Source organism: Mercenaria mercenaria, chromosome 4, assembly GCF_021730395.1.
Source record: "Mercenaria mercenaria strain notata chromosome 4, MADL_Memer_1, whole genome shotgun sequence".
In the NCBI taxonomy this organism is placed as follows: Eukaryota; Metazoa; Mollusca; class Bivalvia; order Venerida; family Veneridae; genus Mercenaria; species Mercenaria mercenaria.
Genome location: NC_069364.1, coordinates 38,519,104 through 38,536,592, shown reverse-complemented (window position 1 = coordinate 38,536,592; position 17,489 = coordinate 38,519,104). Strand labels below are relative to the sequence as shown.

Below are 17,489 nucleotides of genomic sequence, written 5' to 3'. Positions count from 1 at the left end.
CCAACTGATTCAGCCAATTCGGTCTTCTGAAACACATCCTCCAGTAAACACATCCTCCAGTTGACGTAACAATTTACAAATAAATCCACTAATCCACTAATCATTTAACATGACAAAGATTCTAGTAAAAATGGTTATCTTAACCGAGTCAGGGCAAATAACTCTGATAAGACAAAGCTGCTTTAAACAACATAAACAGAGAAGCAGCTGTGATTACACATACACATTCACACTATATATCAACTCAAAGTGACTAACCTTTTCAGAGATATGACTGCAAAAAGACAACAAAAAGGGCAGTAACTTTGGTCATACCATTTCCATTTAGAAAATTTGCGGAGTAGCAGCTCTTGAGTGAATACAAGCACAACAACAAAATAAAAACTCAATGTGGCTAACCATTACTAACATATGGTTGTGTAAGGTAATTTTTTGCACCACTTCTGTCAAACACCTAAGCAGTAACATCTACTTTATTTTTATTTACCAAAATACTGGTCAGGATTGGTTCTGTATTTTATTTAGGCATTCAGACATATTTGTAATAAAGATCTCTCAGGAAAGTCAAATCTTATAGGTATGCCATACATGTCAGAAAACTGATGCAATTACTAGCAGATCTTGATTTCTGTCCTCCGCCCTGGACATATTACTCATAGCTGTGGATCATATGACAGGTTGTGAATAACACAATAGGATAAAAACAGCCTAAAATATTTACCTTTTGACACAATGTCCAATTTCTCCAGCATGTCCAAGCCAACGATCAACACTGGACAGAATGGGAATCTGTAGCATAAAACATTGAAAACCAGATACTTTAAAATAGGTTAACAATATCATCTAAATGCAGTTCTGTCCATAGAAACACTTGTAGAGTGGCATATGCCTGAAAGTATCGAAATCCTTTAAAGAATGAGGTTACACTGTCTACACATGTTTGCTTGAATGTCCTCTGTCAAAATTTTCAGAAAATCAATCCCAAAATTGAGTATGTGTTTATTTCCCTTATCTCTGGGTGAAAAGCATTTAAAATTTTTTGTAGAATATGACCATATAAGATTTTTAAAATCTCGATTATCATTCTTTTGCAACACACCTTATCATTAATGTGATAAAAACGGGCACTGAATGCCCAGTATAACTAACCAGACTTAGTTCTTACCCCAGAAAACTGACTGTCTTATTTGGCCTAGATTTCATTCAAACAAATATTATGAGCATGTTTTACCTTAGTAAGGCAGATCTGATCATATGCCCAAATTTTCAATAGTTTCACACAGTGGCCTTGTTTTTTTACCCAACTGGCCCAGTTACAAATTTACAGGCAAATATTCTGACAAGTCTCTTGAAGGTAAGGTAGAAAATGTTGCTTCCTGAAGGCTTTTCAACGGATTTATGGTTATCAAGGCTTTCAACTGCTCTTGTTGCCACTGATTTCTGTGTTCTTACAGCCGTTAATTTTCAACAAGCCGGTCATAATGGTCCTTAATTGCTCACCTAACCTTGACCTTGAAGATATCATGACACACAACATCAAAGATAAGTAAATGTAAGTAAACCTCCTAGTTCATAGGTAATAATACTCTACAGAAACAAACCTTTTATTTGCATGACTTGAATGCTCACAACTATCCTCTTCTAAATTCACTGCATCCATGGCAATAATTTCTGAAATATTTTAGAATGTCAGCTTAGTATAATTTACAAAACAAAAGGGTATAAAAACCTGTAACAGAGTTATCAACATCCCCAGCATAAGGACATCAATAAAAATTAGTGAGCTGAAAAACACACATATCCTTGTATTAAACACAAAAGAGTTAGGGGGAACCTGTGAACTGCATGTCCAATCTTCAAAAAGAAATCATGTGTGAAGTTTTAATCCATATGCTTACATAAATTTAAAACATTAACCAATCAGGCCAATGGCACAGACCCAGATGCCTAATACAAAAGGGTGAGTGCAATTGCTCTACCTGTTCTTTGAATAGCGGCTCTGAAAATAAATTCTAAATGATGTATAACAAAAAAGAGTGGTTCTGAATGAACAATCTTTGTAATGCAAATGTTTCTCTAAAATCTATATAAATACACATGTTTACCATTTACTCCTAACTGCTGTTTCACTTCAAGCTTGGTTACCAAGGCAGCATCAGTCTGTAGGTCAAGGTCACACATTTTATCCATGTAAGGATAAGGGTTATGAATATAGGTCATCATCACTTTTGAAACGAAGTCTAGGATGGAAGTATCTGAACTCTGCAAGGCCTTGAGCCACACCAGCAGATCATCATGGTGATCCTCAAACTGACCGGTACTCTCCAGCAGCTAAAATAAACTGATCATATTAAGAGTATATTAAAATAAAAACAATTTTTTATAATTAATTTTGGTTTTGTTGGGTTTTGAGTCACACTGACACAACATAGGCCATATGCTGACTTTTCTAGCTTTATATGGTGGGGAAAGAACAAGATGCATCTCCACGTATTACTTCATGTGAGGGTAGTTTAATATTGCTCCCCAATAGAGGTTTTGAACTCACATATGTGAGAGGCAAATGCTCTGAAGTCAGAATACCTTGCCCTTTGCCCTTTGAAGGTAGTAGGCAGTAGGGTTCTTAAGTTACTGAGTGGAAATCACTTAAGTCTTGACCACTGACCTACCGACCCCAAAAACAATAGGGGTCTTCTACCCATAGCAAGCAAACATGCTATGAAGCTTGACAACTGTAGGCTAGAGTGTTCTTAAAAGTTAATGAGCAGAAAACATATTTAGTCTAAATATCATTGTGGCCTTAACCTTTGACCTACTAACCACAGGCAATCATCCTATGAAGTCTGACGACTGTAGGCCAAGGCCTTCTATAGTTATTGAGCAGAAACCATTATTAGTCTCAAGGCCATAGAGACCTTGACCTTTAACCTACTATTTAGAAAAACTGTTTTCAGTCTCAATGTCATTGTGACGTTGAGTAAGGTTCATCTACTGGCCACAGGCAATAATCCTATGAAGTTTGACAACTGTAGGCCAATGCATTCTTCAGTAATCAATCAGAAACTGATTTTCAGCTCAAGGTCAACATGACCTTTATCTTTGACCTACTGACACCCAAAACCATAGAGGCCATCTATGACTGAAATGTTCTTCAGTTAAAATGGGTGGGGTGGGGAGGGATACTTCGAAACAATATCAAACTCTCTTAACAATAATCCTTGTGAGATGTGATGTTAATGGGGGCAGAAGTTAAGAAGAAATAGTGAAATTGAGGTGCTTGCTATTAAACTTTAATCTGAATGCAACTGAGATGCAAAACTCCAAAATGAATACAGCAACCCTCTGAAACTGTGGAATGATTGAGCTTAAAAGTGATCACAACAGATCACTATGAGCCTTTACCTACCTGAGAGCTTAAAATAGTTTGGTAGAGGTTTATTCTTAATAGTTTATGCCCATTAATAACCATTTCAGATGTAACATCACAGGGCATTTGTATAGGAGTAAATAAAATCTGTGACTTTGAAAGCTATTGACTAAGGCATTTGAGTACAAAAATCATACCTTACAAACAAGTTGCAAAGTTACGTCTGCAAGATCCGTGTTCGAAGATAACTGAGTCAGCAGGTCAAGTAGCTGATATAGAAGCGTGTGACCAGATGCATTCTGGAAAAGAAATTTATATATATTGTATTAAAAATGTTCTGAGATAACTGCTTGAAGTATATGCTTTCCATCATAACCAGCTGTGTGTTTTTTAATTCACAGTTAATGTATTTATCCATTACAACTGAATTTACTAGTTACTTAAAATTTCTATTGATGAAATATAAAAGTACTGATGGAATTAGGTATTGTATTTGATAAAAATCACAAATTAGTTGAACCAATGGATGCCCCATCAAAGATCATATTTACTGTTATTTTGACAACTGTTTGGTGTTGATGTAGCATAATTCAACATAATAACATGAAATAATCAGAAACTTAAAGGTTTCAACTGATATTTGGCAATTGTGTAAAATGAAACAATGTCATCAAAATAGCAATTTTCCTAAAGAAGCCCATTGTAAAAAGTAACAAGAGCTGTCGGAGGAAAGCAACGCTCGACTATTCAACAGCCTTGTCGACTGAATGAATAAGGAAGTCGAAAAAGGGACATAATTTAGTAAAAAAGCAAAATAGGGTTATGGAACCTGCATAGTGCTTATCAGCTAATGACAGTGGACAAGTGTGTGAAGTTTCAATCCATTCCCATTAGTGGGTACTGAGATACCAGCTTACATACAAAACCTTAACCAAAAGTTTCTAAGTTGAAAAAGGGGCATAATTTTGAAAAAAAGCATAATAAAGTTATGGGACCTGCTTTGTGCATGTCAGATCATGACAGTAAATAAGTGTGTGAAGTTTCAATCCATTCCAATTAGAGAGTTCTGAGATACCAGCTTACATACAAAACCTTAACCAAAAAGTTCTAAGTCGAAAAAGGGGCATAATTTTGTAAAAAAGCAAAATAGAGTTATGGAACCTGTGCAATGTAAGTCAGTTTATCACAGTAAATAAGTGTGTGAAGTTTCAATCCATTCCCACAAGTGGTTACTGAGATACCAGCTTACATACAAAACCTTAACCAAAAATTTCTAAGTTGAAAAAGGGGCATAATTTTGTAAAAAAGCAAAATAGAGTTATGGAACCTGTGCAATGTAGGTCATTTTATCACAGTGAATAAGTGTGTGAAGTTTCAATCCATTCCAACAAGTGGTTGCAGAGATACCAGCTTACATACAAAAACTTAACCAAATCGGGACGCGGACGCCGATGCGGACGCAGACGCCGACACCGACGGATGGGCGAGTCCAATAGCTCTACTATTCTATGAATAGTCGAGCTAAAAATTGACTAGAGGACTAATACTTTCAAATGGTTCTAACAAAAAGTCACATGACACACATCTTTTTTACTTACAGTATTTCCTTTGGATGCAATGATACTTTGAAAAAAGAAATAAGTTTTTCTATGTTCTGACCTACTGGCCTAATTTTTAATCTCAGGTAATCCACTCCTGAATTTGCCCTAAATTTCATGGAGATATATCTATACATTCTGACAAAGTTTTTTATTCTTAGCTCTGGCAGCTCCTAAACCGGTCAAATAGACCATCTAAACAAATCTGAAAAAGGCCCATATCATGATGCTATAGATCCTCTCTTGTGAAGGCCCTATAAGCAGGCATTGTGAAGATTCTATTGTCCACTCCCCTATACTATTTGAATAAACTTTACACAGATCCACATTAGGATGCTACAAAACTGGCATAGAGCTGTGTAACAAAATCAGGAATTTTCAACTTCATTTTGCTATGAATAATTACATACTTTCTTTTCCTGCTTTATAAACAATAATGTGTCCTGTGACTCAGTTATGAGGTTAAATCCTGATTAGACATAGACACATTACAAACATTTCTCATTCATAAAATGGAGTTAGTGTACTGTTTTACCTGTTTTGCCCAAGGCAGCCTTCTCGACTCAGTTCCTGCCATCAGTTTGAGCAGATACACTTTGGTCATGTGACCTGTCTCGTCAGAGACTGTACCCCACTCTGTTCCCATTATACCTTCAATAAGTTTACCTGAAAAAATATACACTCTTCCAAGTGGTGATGCACTTTTAAGGACAGCTTTTTTTTATAAACAGAGCAAACAAACTAAAGAACCAATAAGATACACACACACTTTAGGATAAATTTTGATATTGACCAATTCTTAACCAAAAAATAACCATTTCTTTCAAAACCACTAAATTGTAACAACATCAGTAAAAGTCACTTGTCTAACGTTGAATGTTTTACCTTGACTATATGTAAGAACATAATGAGAGAGTTCAGCTCACTAGGGTTACTCTAGTAACTACTTATCACAACTTCCTCATAAAAAAGGGGCCTCCATGGCCGAGTGGTTAAGGTCGCTGACTTCAAATCACTTGCCCCTCATCGATGTGGGTTCGAGCCTCACTTGGGGCATTGAATTCTTCATGTGAGGAAGCCATCCAGCTGGCTTACGGAAGGTCGGTGGTTCTACCCAGGTGCCCGCTCGTGTTGAAATAATGCACAGAGGGGCACCTGGGGTCTTCCTCCACCATTAAAGCTGGAAAGTCGCCATATGACCTATCATGTGTCGGTGCGACTTTAAATCCAACAAAAAAAAAAATCATAAAAGAGCTGAACTTTTAATGTGTATTTTTGACTAAGTAAAGGGCAATAACTCTGACTGTGTGAGTTCCCAATTAAACATCAGGTGGACAACTTTCTGGCTGAATAACAATCTTGTAAAGTTTTACTCTAGGTCAAATACTTATTGAGATACGTATGACACAAATGCAGATGGACAGATGGACAAGGGTAACCCCACCACCTCCCAAGCACTTTGAGGAAAACAAATATCATAAAACTTTCGAAGCAATCCACAATTTACTCCATATCTGACAGTCTCTTTAACCAAAGTATCTTTATGTGTTGTTTTCACAGAAATCATCAGCAAATGATTTTGAGCAACATATAATCTACACATACCAAGTATAAGCGGGTGTTCAGCAAGCAGATCATGTTGTAAGTCCTGGTACAGACATAGTATCTGTTCAATCTGTATCAATACATCACAATATCCAACTCCACACAAGTCTGAAATATATAAATAAATCTCAAATTAAACAAAGATTCTTCGAATGAACACTTTACAAGTGCTATCTGTAGAACTAGTTTTGTTTCGTTTTGTTTGTTTTGTGTTTAATGCAGCTTTTCAACTGTATTTCAGTTATGTGACAGCGGGCAATTAATCTACCCAGTGTTCCTGGATTTTGTACCAGTAATAACCCGATCTCTGTAACTGCTAACTTTTCCACATGAATCTGGGTGGGAGATGAATGATTTCAGACAAAATGTCTTTTATCAAATCATCATGGAGAACATATGCCCCGTCTGGGAATCAAACTAACAACACTTTGAGCCATAGATCTACTCTTTCGGCTTGCAGAACTAGTGCATGTACACCTAAAAACCAACCACTGGAATATATCTTCATTACAACTAAATTTCCTTCCAAGACAAAAGCAGAGCCATAAGGAGCACAGACTTCTTCAGCCTTTCAGTGTGTGTATGTTGCAAAAGGCATAGGGCATTGGCAGAAGTGGGTCATGAACATGACATACAGTCGCCAATATCTTGGCTAAAACGAATTAATGGTGGCATAATTTTGCAAAAATGCAATTCAGATTTATGAATCTTGTGCACTGCATGTCAGTTTATTACAGTTTAACAAGTGTGTGAAGTTTCAATCCATTCCCACAGCTTACAAACAAAATGGACATCAACACTGACAAATGGATGAGTGCAAAAGTACCACCTACTCTTCAAGCAGTCAAGTTTAAAACTTTTTACCATTACCTTGCAGTTTAGTCATCTCCTCTAGGGTAGATTTCTGCGTACTCATCACTTTATCCCAGCAGTTGAACACATCTGTTACATGAGGCAAGTTCTATAACAAGACAGTAAAAGTATTAGCTGTCTTCATATGTATACACATTTAGGCAAACACATGAAGGTGAAACGATGCCTGACATGCATTTCTACATCAGCTTATTAAAATATCTGTTGTCATCTGATCTGGAGCATCAGTTGTGAAGGTTATACCAATTTTTCTATAACACTGATGAAAACATAAAATATGCAAAGTGTATCTGTGATAAGAAACATTGAGAAAATATGACAGATGCACAATGAAAGATAAATCACCAATTGTTCAATGTGCATAGTACCCATCTGCGGAATTGCATGTTTTAACTGAGCAATGTTAAAATTGGCTACTACATTTTCTTGTTCATGACCATGGTTATTATACATAGGGGTAACGGTGGCATTTTCTTTCTGGTCTGGTGCCAGTGACTCAAACTAGAACTAGAGATGCTTCTGAGAAAAGCGCATGTCTCCCACAACTGCCCCTATCAAAAATGTCTAGTTTCTCTTGATGGTTTAGACGAGTAGATCCAATTAGATGGTCTGGACGAGTGGATCCAATCAGTAATTCAAGGGCCATAAATCAAAAGTGCCTGGGCGGATCTGACTAGTTATTGAACTTGGCTAAGGTCTTATAGCCAAATACATTTTGTTCAAGTTTGGTGAAGACTGGTTGAGAAATGTTCGACTGAGAGAGCAGACAAGAGTAAAAAGGCCAATTTTTTGGTAATTGAAGGGCTGTAACTCCAAAATGCCTGGACCGATTTGGCTAGTTATCGAACTTGGCTGAGGTCTCATAGTCAAACACATTTTGTTCAAGTTTGGTGAAGATCGGATGAGAAATGTTCAACTTAGAGTGCGGACAAGATTTAAAAGGCTGATTTTTGGTAATTCAAGGGCCATAACTCCAAAATGCCTGGACCGATTTGGCTAGTTATCAAACTTGGCCGAGGTCTTATGGTCAAACACATTTTGTTTAAGTTTGGTGAAAATCAGATGAGAAATGTTCAACTTAGAGGACAAGCTTTGAGACAGACAGACAGACAGACAGACAGACAGACACACAGACAGACACACAGACAGACACACACACACAGACTGGAGTAAATCAATGTGTCTCCCACACCACTATGTGGTGGGAGACATAATTATTCAGACTTATGTTGTTATAGAGGGAAAAATGACCACACATACTGACACTCAATGTTTTCTGAAAAATCTGAACATTTTTGGTAGATGATCACAAAACGATCATTACACTACTAACTGTATTATCATTATGAAATCAAGATAGGAGTTTCAGTCATGAAGATTCTCAAAGTACCCACTACAGCTGCTTGGAAAACCTGACCTGCCACTATCAGTCATGCTTTTTAACATAGGGGAATGATCTGAAGAAATTTGGTTGACAGACACCCAAAGAAAATTTCTGTAAAATTATTTTGAAATCAATTCAAAAGTTTCCGAGGAGAAATTTTCTAAGCTTATTCTTTGTTGTGAAAATGCTGCATCTTGTGTTCTATGACTTGACCAAATAATCAGATGACAAAGTTTAGAACTTGACCTATATTTCATTAAGACAAGGTTTCACATAAATTAAATATTTGTTTAAGGTAGAGTAAGTAAACAATGATCCCTAAAATTCATATGCACTTGTCATAGTATAAACTGTAGGCTTGCTGAGATAGGTTGTGTAAAGGCAAGTGAGACTTTCAACAGCATAGTTAAAACACTTTACTTTTAAACTTTTTTCATACATTCTAAGCACATTACTTACTTTGAGCACATATGCTATATACAGGTTATGTATTTCAAGCCTCTCCTCCTGTGTATAGATATGCAAGTTGTGGAGCAGTTTGAGTACATGTACTGCTGTATCAGCAATCTGTCTCACCAAACCAAGGCTCACATGATTAACAACCAGCAATTTGTCCTAGAAAAAACAAAAAATCACTGTAATAATTCATACAAATAAGTCATTACACAAGTACATAAAATCTACCATATTTTACTTAAGAAATAATTTATAAATTTGGTGAAGATTGATCAAACCTTCCAGTTTCACATAAGGTGCACTTGTTGGAACCCCACAAAATATCCCCTATATACCCACCCTGACTCCAGCAAGAACTGTATTGAGGATCTGAGATGAAGGCATGGTATACACCATCAGTATTTGTACAAAATTTCCAACACTCTTCTTATCCTTTGTTTTTAATACAGACATATCCTTCCCCAAGCTGCTGTAAACCTGTTCAATTAAAATAACATGTTATTAGTTCCAGAACCCATTCAAAAATAATGTAAATGCTTGTCAGACTGAAACTCAACTTGAAGACAACAGATCTTCAACTATACAAATGTTTGATTTACATAAACAGAGGTTTACTTTAATTTCTCTTTCAAATAAAGAATTTTAGTAAGACAAAGAGTCCGACTCAGTTTCATTAAGATTGGGCAAAAATGGTGACCTATCAGTAAAACCTATCACAATAGCTCACCATGAGTACTTTGTGCTAAGATGAGCTTAACAAAAATAGTTTTACCTTCATCAAGAAGTTCATGGTATTTATCCATTTTGCAGTTTCTCTAGGAACAAGTGAGTCAGTGATATGAGGCAGGAAGTACTGAAGCTGGTCTGGACAGGCAGTTAGAATACCTATAACCAGTTTCTGAACAAGAACATGTGAGAGACGCCCACTTAGATATCCTAAAAATCTTGTCATCAGATGATTCTGGCTTCTGAAATACACACACAGATTAATGTATTGGTCAGTACAAAAGTAGCATAGTCTGCAATAAATAAAACTAACATGTGTACACCTTTGTCAAATGAGCTTCTCATATTAAAGAAACAATACGAGATATATATTAATGTAAGTAATGTATTTCTTTTTTTCTGTCTTTGTTTGGTGGTGGCCTTGGGGAGGAAGGAGGGAAATTTTTTGTAAGTATCTCAAAATTTTTATTTAATAAATAACACAGGCCTGGTTGTAATGCTCTGCCATACACCAAAGATAACCATAACTTCAGTTGAAACTCGGTTTCGCAAATTCCAAAGGATCAAGTTTAATACTTCTAGATAACTAATATTCCATATAAAATGATATTTTGTGCAAGAGTTGACGGGACTTGAAAATGTTTTCTGTAATATTGAGATAAGCAAGATCAAGCTACCCAGTTTCAACATAATTTCTTCGCCTGTTATGACTGACTCAAATCAGACTTTTTGCTGTTGTTAGAATTTAGTTGTCTTTTACTCCACAACAACAGTTTGGAGTCAGGAAACTACTTTCATTGATAAATAGAAAAAAAATTCGATAAACCTCAGACTATACCTTCCAGATAAGCCGTAGGTTTTATCATGGAATATAATGCCATGTTTGTACGATGTACACACTTCAGTAAGGAATTTATCGGCTAGTTCTGCTACAAGCCTCTTGTCTTCATTTTCTGAATCTTCAGTTTCCACCTGTGAAGTGACAAAACAAAACTTTGAAATACATGTAATGACATTTAGCAATGCAAAAATTGGGTCAGATTTGCCAACCAATTTTTTGGTTTAATCGGAAATCAATGGAGCAACTGATTGGACATACTGATATTCCATTACTTTAGTTGCAAACCTGTTAGTAAACATTTTGACTTTTAACAAACAAAATGCAAGTTTTATGGCTCTAGTATTGGTGTAGTACTTAGCATATGAACCACAAAATTATCAAAATGAACACTTCAAAACTGTACCTAAATTGTATTATCTATTAAGTAATAATTATCACTGACCAGAGGTTAATTTCAACAAGAGGGACATAATTGTCCTAAATCAATCATCTGACTTTGACCATTTTACCTTGAATATATGTCATGACATGCTGTATCACATAAGGTACGGACCAAGTTTGGTGAAGATCCAGCAAGCAGTCTAGCAGAAGTTATTCAAAGAGGTTTTCTATTGTTAATAAATGCAATTCTCAGGAGACATTTGTATAACATTTAAAGATCCATCCCAGGAATGCTTCAGATCAAGTTAGGTGAAAATCCTCAAGCAGTTCATTAGAAGATGAAAAAAAAACCCTTCTTCTAATAGTCGAGCTTAAAATACATTTCGGTAACATCGCCCAACCTTTCATAGCTCCTAAGCATACAAATCTAATTAAATAGCTATTTGCTCAGCAACAATAAGACTTTAGTATACTTACAAAGGGGGTGACAGGTTGTTTTCCTTTCTGTTTGAGCGTCTGCTTCCATTTAGCAAGACCTTGCCAGTCATACAGACGACCAAGCTCCTTTAATCCTTTTTCAGAAAACATGTGAGCCTTCGTAGTCTTACTAATACCAGAATTCATTATTACCTGAAATGGAACAGTGCTGTAATGGACATGGAACAGTGCTGTAATGGACATGGAACAGTGCTGTAATGGGCAGGGAACAGTGCTGTAAAAGACAATGAACAATGCTTTAATGGACATGGAACAGTGCTGTAATGGACATGGAACAGTGCTGTAATGGACATGGAACAGTGCTTTAATGGACATGGAACAGTGCTGTTATGGACATAGAACAGTGCTGTAATGGGTAGGGAACAGTGCTGTAAAAGACATGGAACAGTGCTGTAATGGACATGGAACAGTGCTGTTATGGACATAGAACAGTGCTTTAATGGATATAGAACAGTGCTGTAATGGGAAGGGAATAGTGCTTGAATGGGCATGGACAGTGCTGTAATGGACATGGAACAGTGCTGTAATGGACATAAAACAGTGCTGTAATGTGCATGGAACAGTGATGTAACAAGAAACAGTGGGGTCAAACACAAAGCAGGAACCTGACAGTGTCATGTAACATGGCATGCAGTATTGTCTGCACCATTTGGGCACGAAGTGACCACTGCCATACATAATGAAATCTGTACCCATTGTGGCATGCAATGACAGCTGCATCCACTCTGACATACAATGTTGTCTGCATTTTATTTGTGTGGACAAGTAAAAAATCAAGACGAAATAGTTTAGACAATGGGTATCATAATGATATTATCTGGCGAATATCCAGGTACACTTGATCCCAATACTATATCAGCAACATGTCAGGTGACCCTGGGTGTGTCAGTCCTTCTGCTATAGATGAACAAATAAATCAAATTGTATACTGTCATCTATTTCAGTAAACATTCCAAAGTAAACAGAAACTTCAACTTATATTGAATGAGGTACTTGCAAAAACCTTGACAAAGTTTCTTGCAGAAAGTTGCAATACAATATTTCTACCATGTAAGAAGATCTTTCTTAATAAATATGGTAGAATTACACAAAGTGGTTCATTTTGTGTTTTTGTTTTAGGTTTAATGCCGTTTTCCAAAAGTATTTCAGTTATGTGACGGCAGGCGGTTAACCTAACTAGTGTTCCTGGATTCTGTACCAGTACAAACTTTTTCTCTACAAGTAACTGCCAACTCTTACACATGAATCAGAGGTGGAGAATGAACGACTTCAGACACAATGGCTTTTATCAAATCATCATGGATAACATACCCCCTGCTAACAACCCCGTGATTCATAAATCTGCACTCTCCCTATTGAGGTAAGCGGGCAGGCACAAAGTAGTTCCAGGGAATACTTCCTCTGCAGGAAAACTGACATCAAACATTAGGAGCCCTCCCCACTTTAACCCAGGAATCCTTCAACTTTGCATCCAGAGGGCCTTATTATACAGAGGCAGCATACCTTTTCCAGAATGGTTGAAAGCAGTAACTGTAATGTGGCCACTCTGTCAAATTCTACACCTTGAAACAAACTCTCCATCAAACCTGTGTAATAAAACATTTTCAGACATTGTTTCTAGTCTACAAAATTCTTCAACTTCTTCATTTCTGTAAGACAACACAATAATTCTTTTTTTTACCTGTTGGCACCAACAACCAAAATTTTACATAATTATTTTTTACTGGTTTCAGGTGTTTGTTAAAAATATTTTGTGGAAGCTCCATAAACATACAAAAGGATTTAGGATTACTAATCTGAAATGGATTTTTCATAGGTTTTATTTATCTTATATTTGCAATGCAGTATCACACCTTTATGTAGGCTACAATATTTTTACTTTGACCCAGCAGCCATGATCATTTTTCACAAATAACAAGAGCTGTCACTAATGGTGACAAATGCCCCCACAGCGCCTTCACCTTTGACCTGGTGACCATGACCTGGTGACCCCAAAGCCAACTGGGGTTGTGTACCCAATAAATACTGTCAGCATGTGAAGTTTGAAGGTCCTGGGTGCAGTGGTTCGCGAGTAAAGTGCCTTCATGCAAAAAGTTAACGTTGTGACGGACGGACGAACGAACGAACTAACGGACGGACAGTTGAAAACTAATATTCCTCCCTTCGGGGGCATAAAAAAGTCCTTTTAACAATTCTAGTTAAAAAGAACATTTCAAAAATGTACCAGTGGGTTAGAAGTCGATGCTGAGATTTTTCTATTTTCAGTGCTGGCAGCCATCTTCTTTGACACAATGGAGTAAATCGAAGATTCTTACCAACTTACAGATGTCAAGGTGAATTACAGATGTAACTGGTCGAATGGAAAATCTATTAATGTCTTGTGTCGCTGTAAGATAAATGTTAGTTTGGTGCACCATCAACACTCTTTCTTAGTCTGAATTGAAAATCAGCTCCATTATATGTAAGGAAATAGAAATAACTAATTAAAGTACCTTTAGTTTGCACAAGCTTCCTGATAACATCATTGTCTCCTGCCAGCAAACATGCAAGTACCAGGTGGATAAAACACGTACGAACATCTTCTTCATCCTGTATATACACAATATAAACCACAAATCCTTTATAATCCATTACAGACCAGGCTGATGAAGATTCACAATATGGCTTATGAGAACAAGTGTTTTAAAGGTTATTCAATTTATAGCACTGGCAGCCACTATTTTTACTAAGATCCAATGAACTTTTATGTGGATGGATTTTAACCCTTACTCTGACAAATTTCTATAATGAACTTGTCCATTTTTCAATTTAGATAGTACCATTAACTGTTAAAAGGGGGTGCTTACCAAAAAGATACTGAATGAATGGCGAACAGTGCAGACCATGATCAGACTGCACGGATGTGTAGGCTGATCTTGGTCTGCACTGGTCGCAAAGGCAGAATCACTTGCCACCAGCAGGCTAAGGGTTAAAACAGGTCACCAGTTTCTAACAAAGAAGTTTTTTGAAACTTCCACTATATACAAATACAGATAATAAACCACGCCTTCTGATAGCCATGCTTTCTAAAAATAATGCTTTTTAATAAACTGCAATAATTTGAACAAGTCTGTAGAGATTCATCTAAGGATCATTTCTGTAAAAATATTTTACAATCGGGCAAGCAGTTTTCAACAGGAGTATTCTATAATATTCCAATGCGGAACAGCTTTATACTTAAAAAATATAAATAAAAGAAAACTACAGAACCTGAAGTTGGACATCGGACCATAAACCTGATACTTCTTAGTTCAATGACATTTTGTGAGCTATAATATTATACAATTATTGCCTTTTTGGTGAGGTCGATATGTGGATTTATGGACCTGATAAAAGCGATATCGACCGAGGATGCAGGCCGAGGTTGATATCGCTTTTATCAGGTCGATAAATCCACATATCGGCCGAACCTAAAAGGCAACAATTGTTTTATTATTAAATCCAGCCTACTTATAAGTACGTCTAGACCAATGGAAAGGACTATAAATATAGATTTAATAATAACACTTTATATCTTGAAAATGCCAACAACAAAGTTCTGAACTTTCCTACAAAGTATGTTTGAAATTCAACCAGTGGTTTCAGACGAGTAGTCAGGATAAACTTTTTGTGCAGACAAGAAAGGTGACATCAATGTTTCTACAGACGTGAGAAAACACAGGAACTTGTGTAAAGTTCAGCTGATCACACCTTCACAAGTCAACTTTGCAAGAGTAATATTCCATGATTATAACGGCAGAAAGACAAATCTCTTCAGATAAATCCATCTGATCTTTAAAGACCTGCTCCAGTCCTACCTTTTAACCTTAAATTGTCACTGAAAAAGCATGAAAATCCTGACTATGAACTATGAAATAAAGTGTGGCGGGTGGCCGTTCACTGTTACCTATTGTAACTAGAACTGTCACAGGAGTGACTCATAACCCCACCATACGGTCTTGTCACAGAAGAATGGCAACCATAAGGAATCTTAAAAATACTTTGGAGTACTTCATCCTGGGCTTCCACATATAAGTAATACTAGAATAATACTAGTATAGTAATACTAGTAAATATATTAAATCTCTAATATTAGAGATACACTAAAAGTGAATACAAAAAAAGTGTCTTACCGACCCATGTTACCACGGAAAAATGTTTTTACTTTTTACATAGGACTTATAATAAAAAAGTTAGAAAAATACCTAAAATATTGAAAATCTAAAAATAGGATTTCTAAAAATAGACTAATTCCTGGAATTTAAGGGGAAGAAACTCAGTACAAAGGTTAAAAAAAGGTTACTTCCCTTTGGCTCTAAGCCAATCAGAATGAGATATAGTGAAAATACATCAAAATTAACCTTAAATTTTAGGTAAAAGGGGACACAATTCAAGAAAAATAGTGTCAAAGTTATGCACCTTGTGTCACATGATGTGGGTGATGAGGTGGAACATCTATTTTAAGTCTGAATCAAATCCATTCAGTAGTAATTGAGATATAGTGAAAATACATCAAAATTAACCTTAAATTCTAAGTAAAAAGGGGCATAATTCATGAAAAATTGGTGTCAGAGTTATGCACCTTGTGTCACATGATGTGGGTGATGAGGTGGAACATCTATTTTAAGTTTGAATCAAATCCATTTTGTAATAATTGAGATATAGTGAAAATACATCAAAATCAACCATAAATTTAAAGTAAAAGGGGACATAATTCATAAAAAATTTATGTCAGAGTTAAGCACCTTATGTCACATCATCTGGGTGATTAGGTGGAACAACTATTTTAAGTTTGAATCAAATCCATTTAGTAATAACTGAGATATAGTGAAAATACAACATAATTAACCTTAAATTCTAAGTAAAAGGGGACATAATTCATGAAAACTTGGTGTCAGAGTTATGCACCTTGTGTCACATGATGTGGGCACATGATGTGAGTGATGAGGTGGAACATCTATTTTAAGTTTGAATCAAATCCATTCAGTAGTAACTGAGATAAAGAGAAAATACATCAAAATCAACCTTAAATTCTAAAGTAAAAAGGGGCATAATTCATAAAAAAAGATGGTGTCAAGAGTTATGCACCTTATGTCACATGATGCGGGTGATGAGGTGGAACATCTATTTTAAGTTTGAATCAAATCCATTTAGTAATAACTGAGATATAGTGAAAATACAACAAAATTAACCTTAAATTCTAAGTAAAAGGGGACATAATTCATGAAAACTTGGTGTCAAGAGTTATGCACCTTGTGTCACATGATGTGGGTGATAAGGTGGAACATGTACTTTAAGTTTGAATCAAATCCGTTTGGTAATAACTGAGATAATAGATTTCGGGACGCGACGGGACGGGACGCGACAAAACTGACTCCTATATTCCCCCCTCAAACATGTTTGGTGGGGGTATAATCATGGGCTGCATATGCTGAGCGCAAATAACCAATCTGCGCTATTTACCAAACGCGCAGCGCATATAACAAATTTTTATACGTTGGTTATATGCACAACGGTTTACCAATCGTTGCGCAGGATAAATTTACCCTGCGCGATTTACCAAATGCGCAGCGAAAATAACAAATGTAACTTTATATATCAGAAATTTGCATTTCGTGTTTGATAAATCATGCAGTTGATCAATTTATTAATAAATATAGATGTCAAATGCTGAATATCTTGGTACTTAAATTATGTGTCATAAATTTGTTTCTACATCAGTAAATTCACGGCAGTCGGTCA

General features: G+C 36.1%; 1 protein-coding gene across 2 annotated transcripts in view; it reads right to left on the bottom strand.

Moving 5' to 3' along the window:
• LOC123552821 (nucleolar pre-ribosomal-associated protein 1-like) overlaps positions 1-17,489 on the bottom strand; it is an 82,154-nt gene that overhangs the window by 44,053 nt on the left and 20,612 nt on the right. For both annotated transcript variants that reach the window (XM_053540941.1, XM_053540942.1), the window contains exons 5-18: positions 14,222-14,318; positions 13,233-13,315; positions 11,709-11,861; positions 10,848-10,981; positions 10,056-10,251; positions 9,623-9,760; positions 9,287-9,442; positions 7,441-7,531; positions 6,571-6,678; positions 5,501-5,631; positions 3,565-3,666; positions 2,106-2,331; positions 1,602-1,671; positions 722-789 (exon numbers count right to left, since the gene is read on the bottom strand). In XM_053540941.1, coding sequence (XP_053396916.1) covers positions 722-789; positions 1,602-1,671; positions 2,106-2,331; positions 3,565-3,666; positions 5,501-5,631; positions 6,571-6,678; positions 7,441-7,531; positions 9,287-9,442; positions 9,623-9,760; positions 10,056-10,251; positions 10,848-10,981; positions 11,709-11,861; positions 13,233-13,315; positions 14,222-14,318 — 1,753 coding nt within the window. The remainder of the gene's footprint in view (positions 1-721; positions 790-1,601; positions 1,672-2,105; positions 2,332-3,564; positions 3,667-5,500; positions 5,632-6,570; positions 6,679-7,440; positions 7,532-9,286; positions 9,443-9,622; positions 9,761-10,055; positions 10,252-10,847; positions 10,982-11,708; positions 11,862-13,232; positions 13,316-14,221; positions 14,319-17,489) is intronic.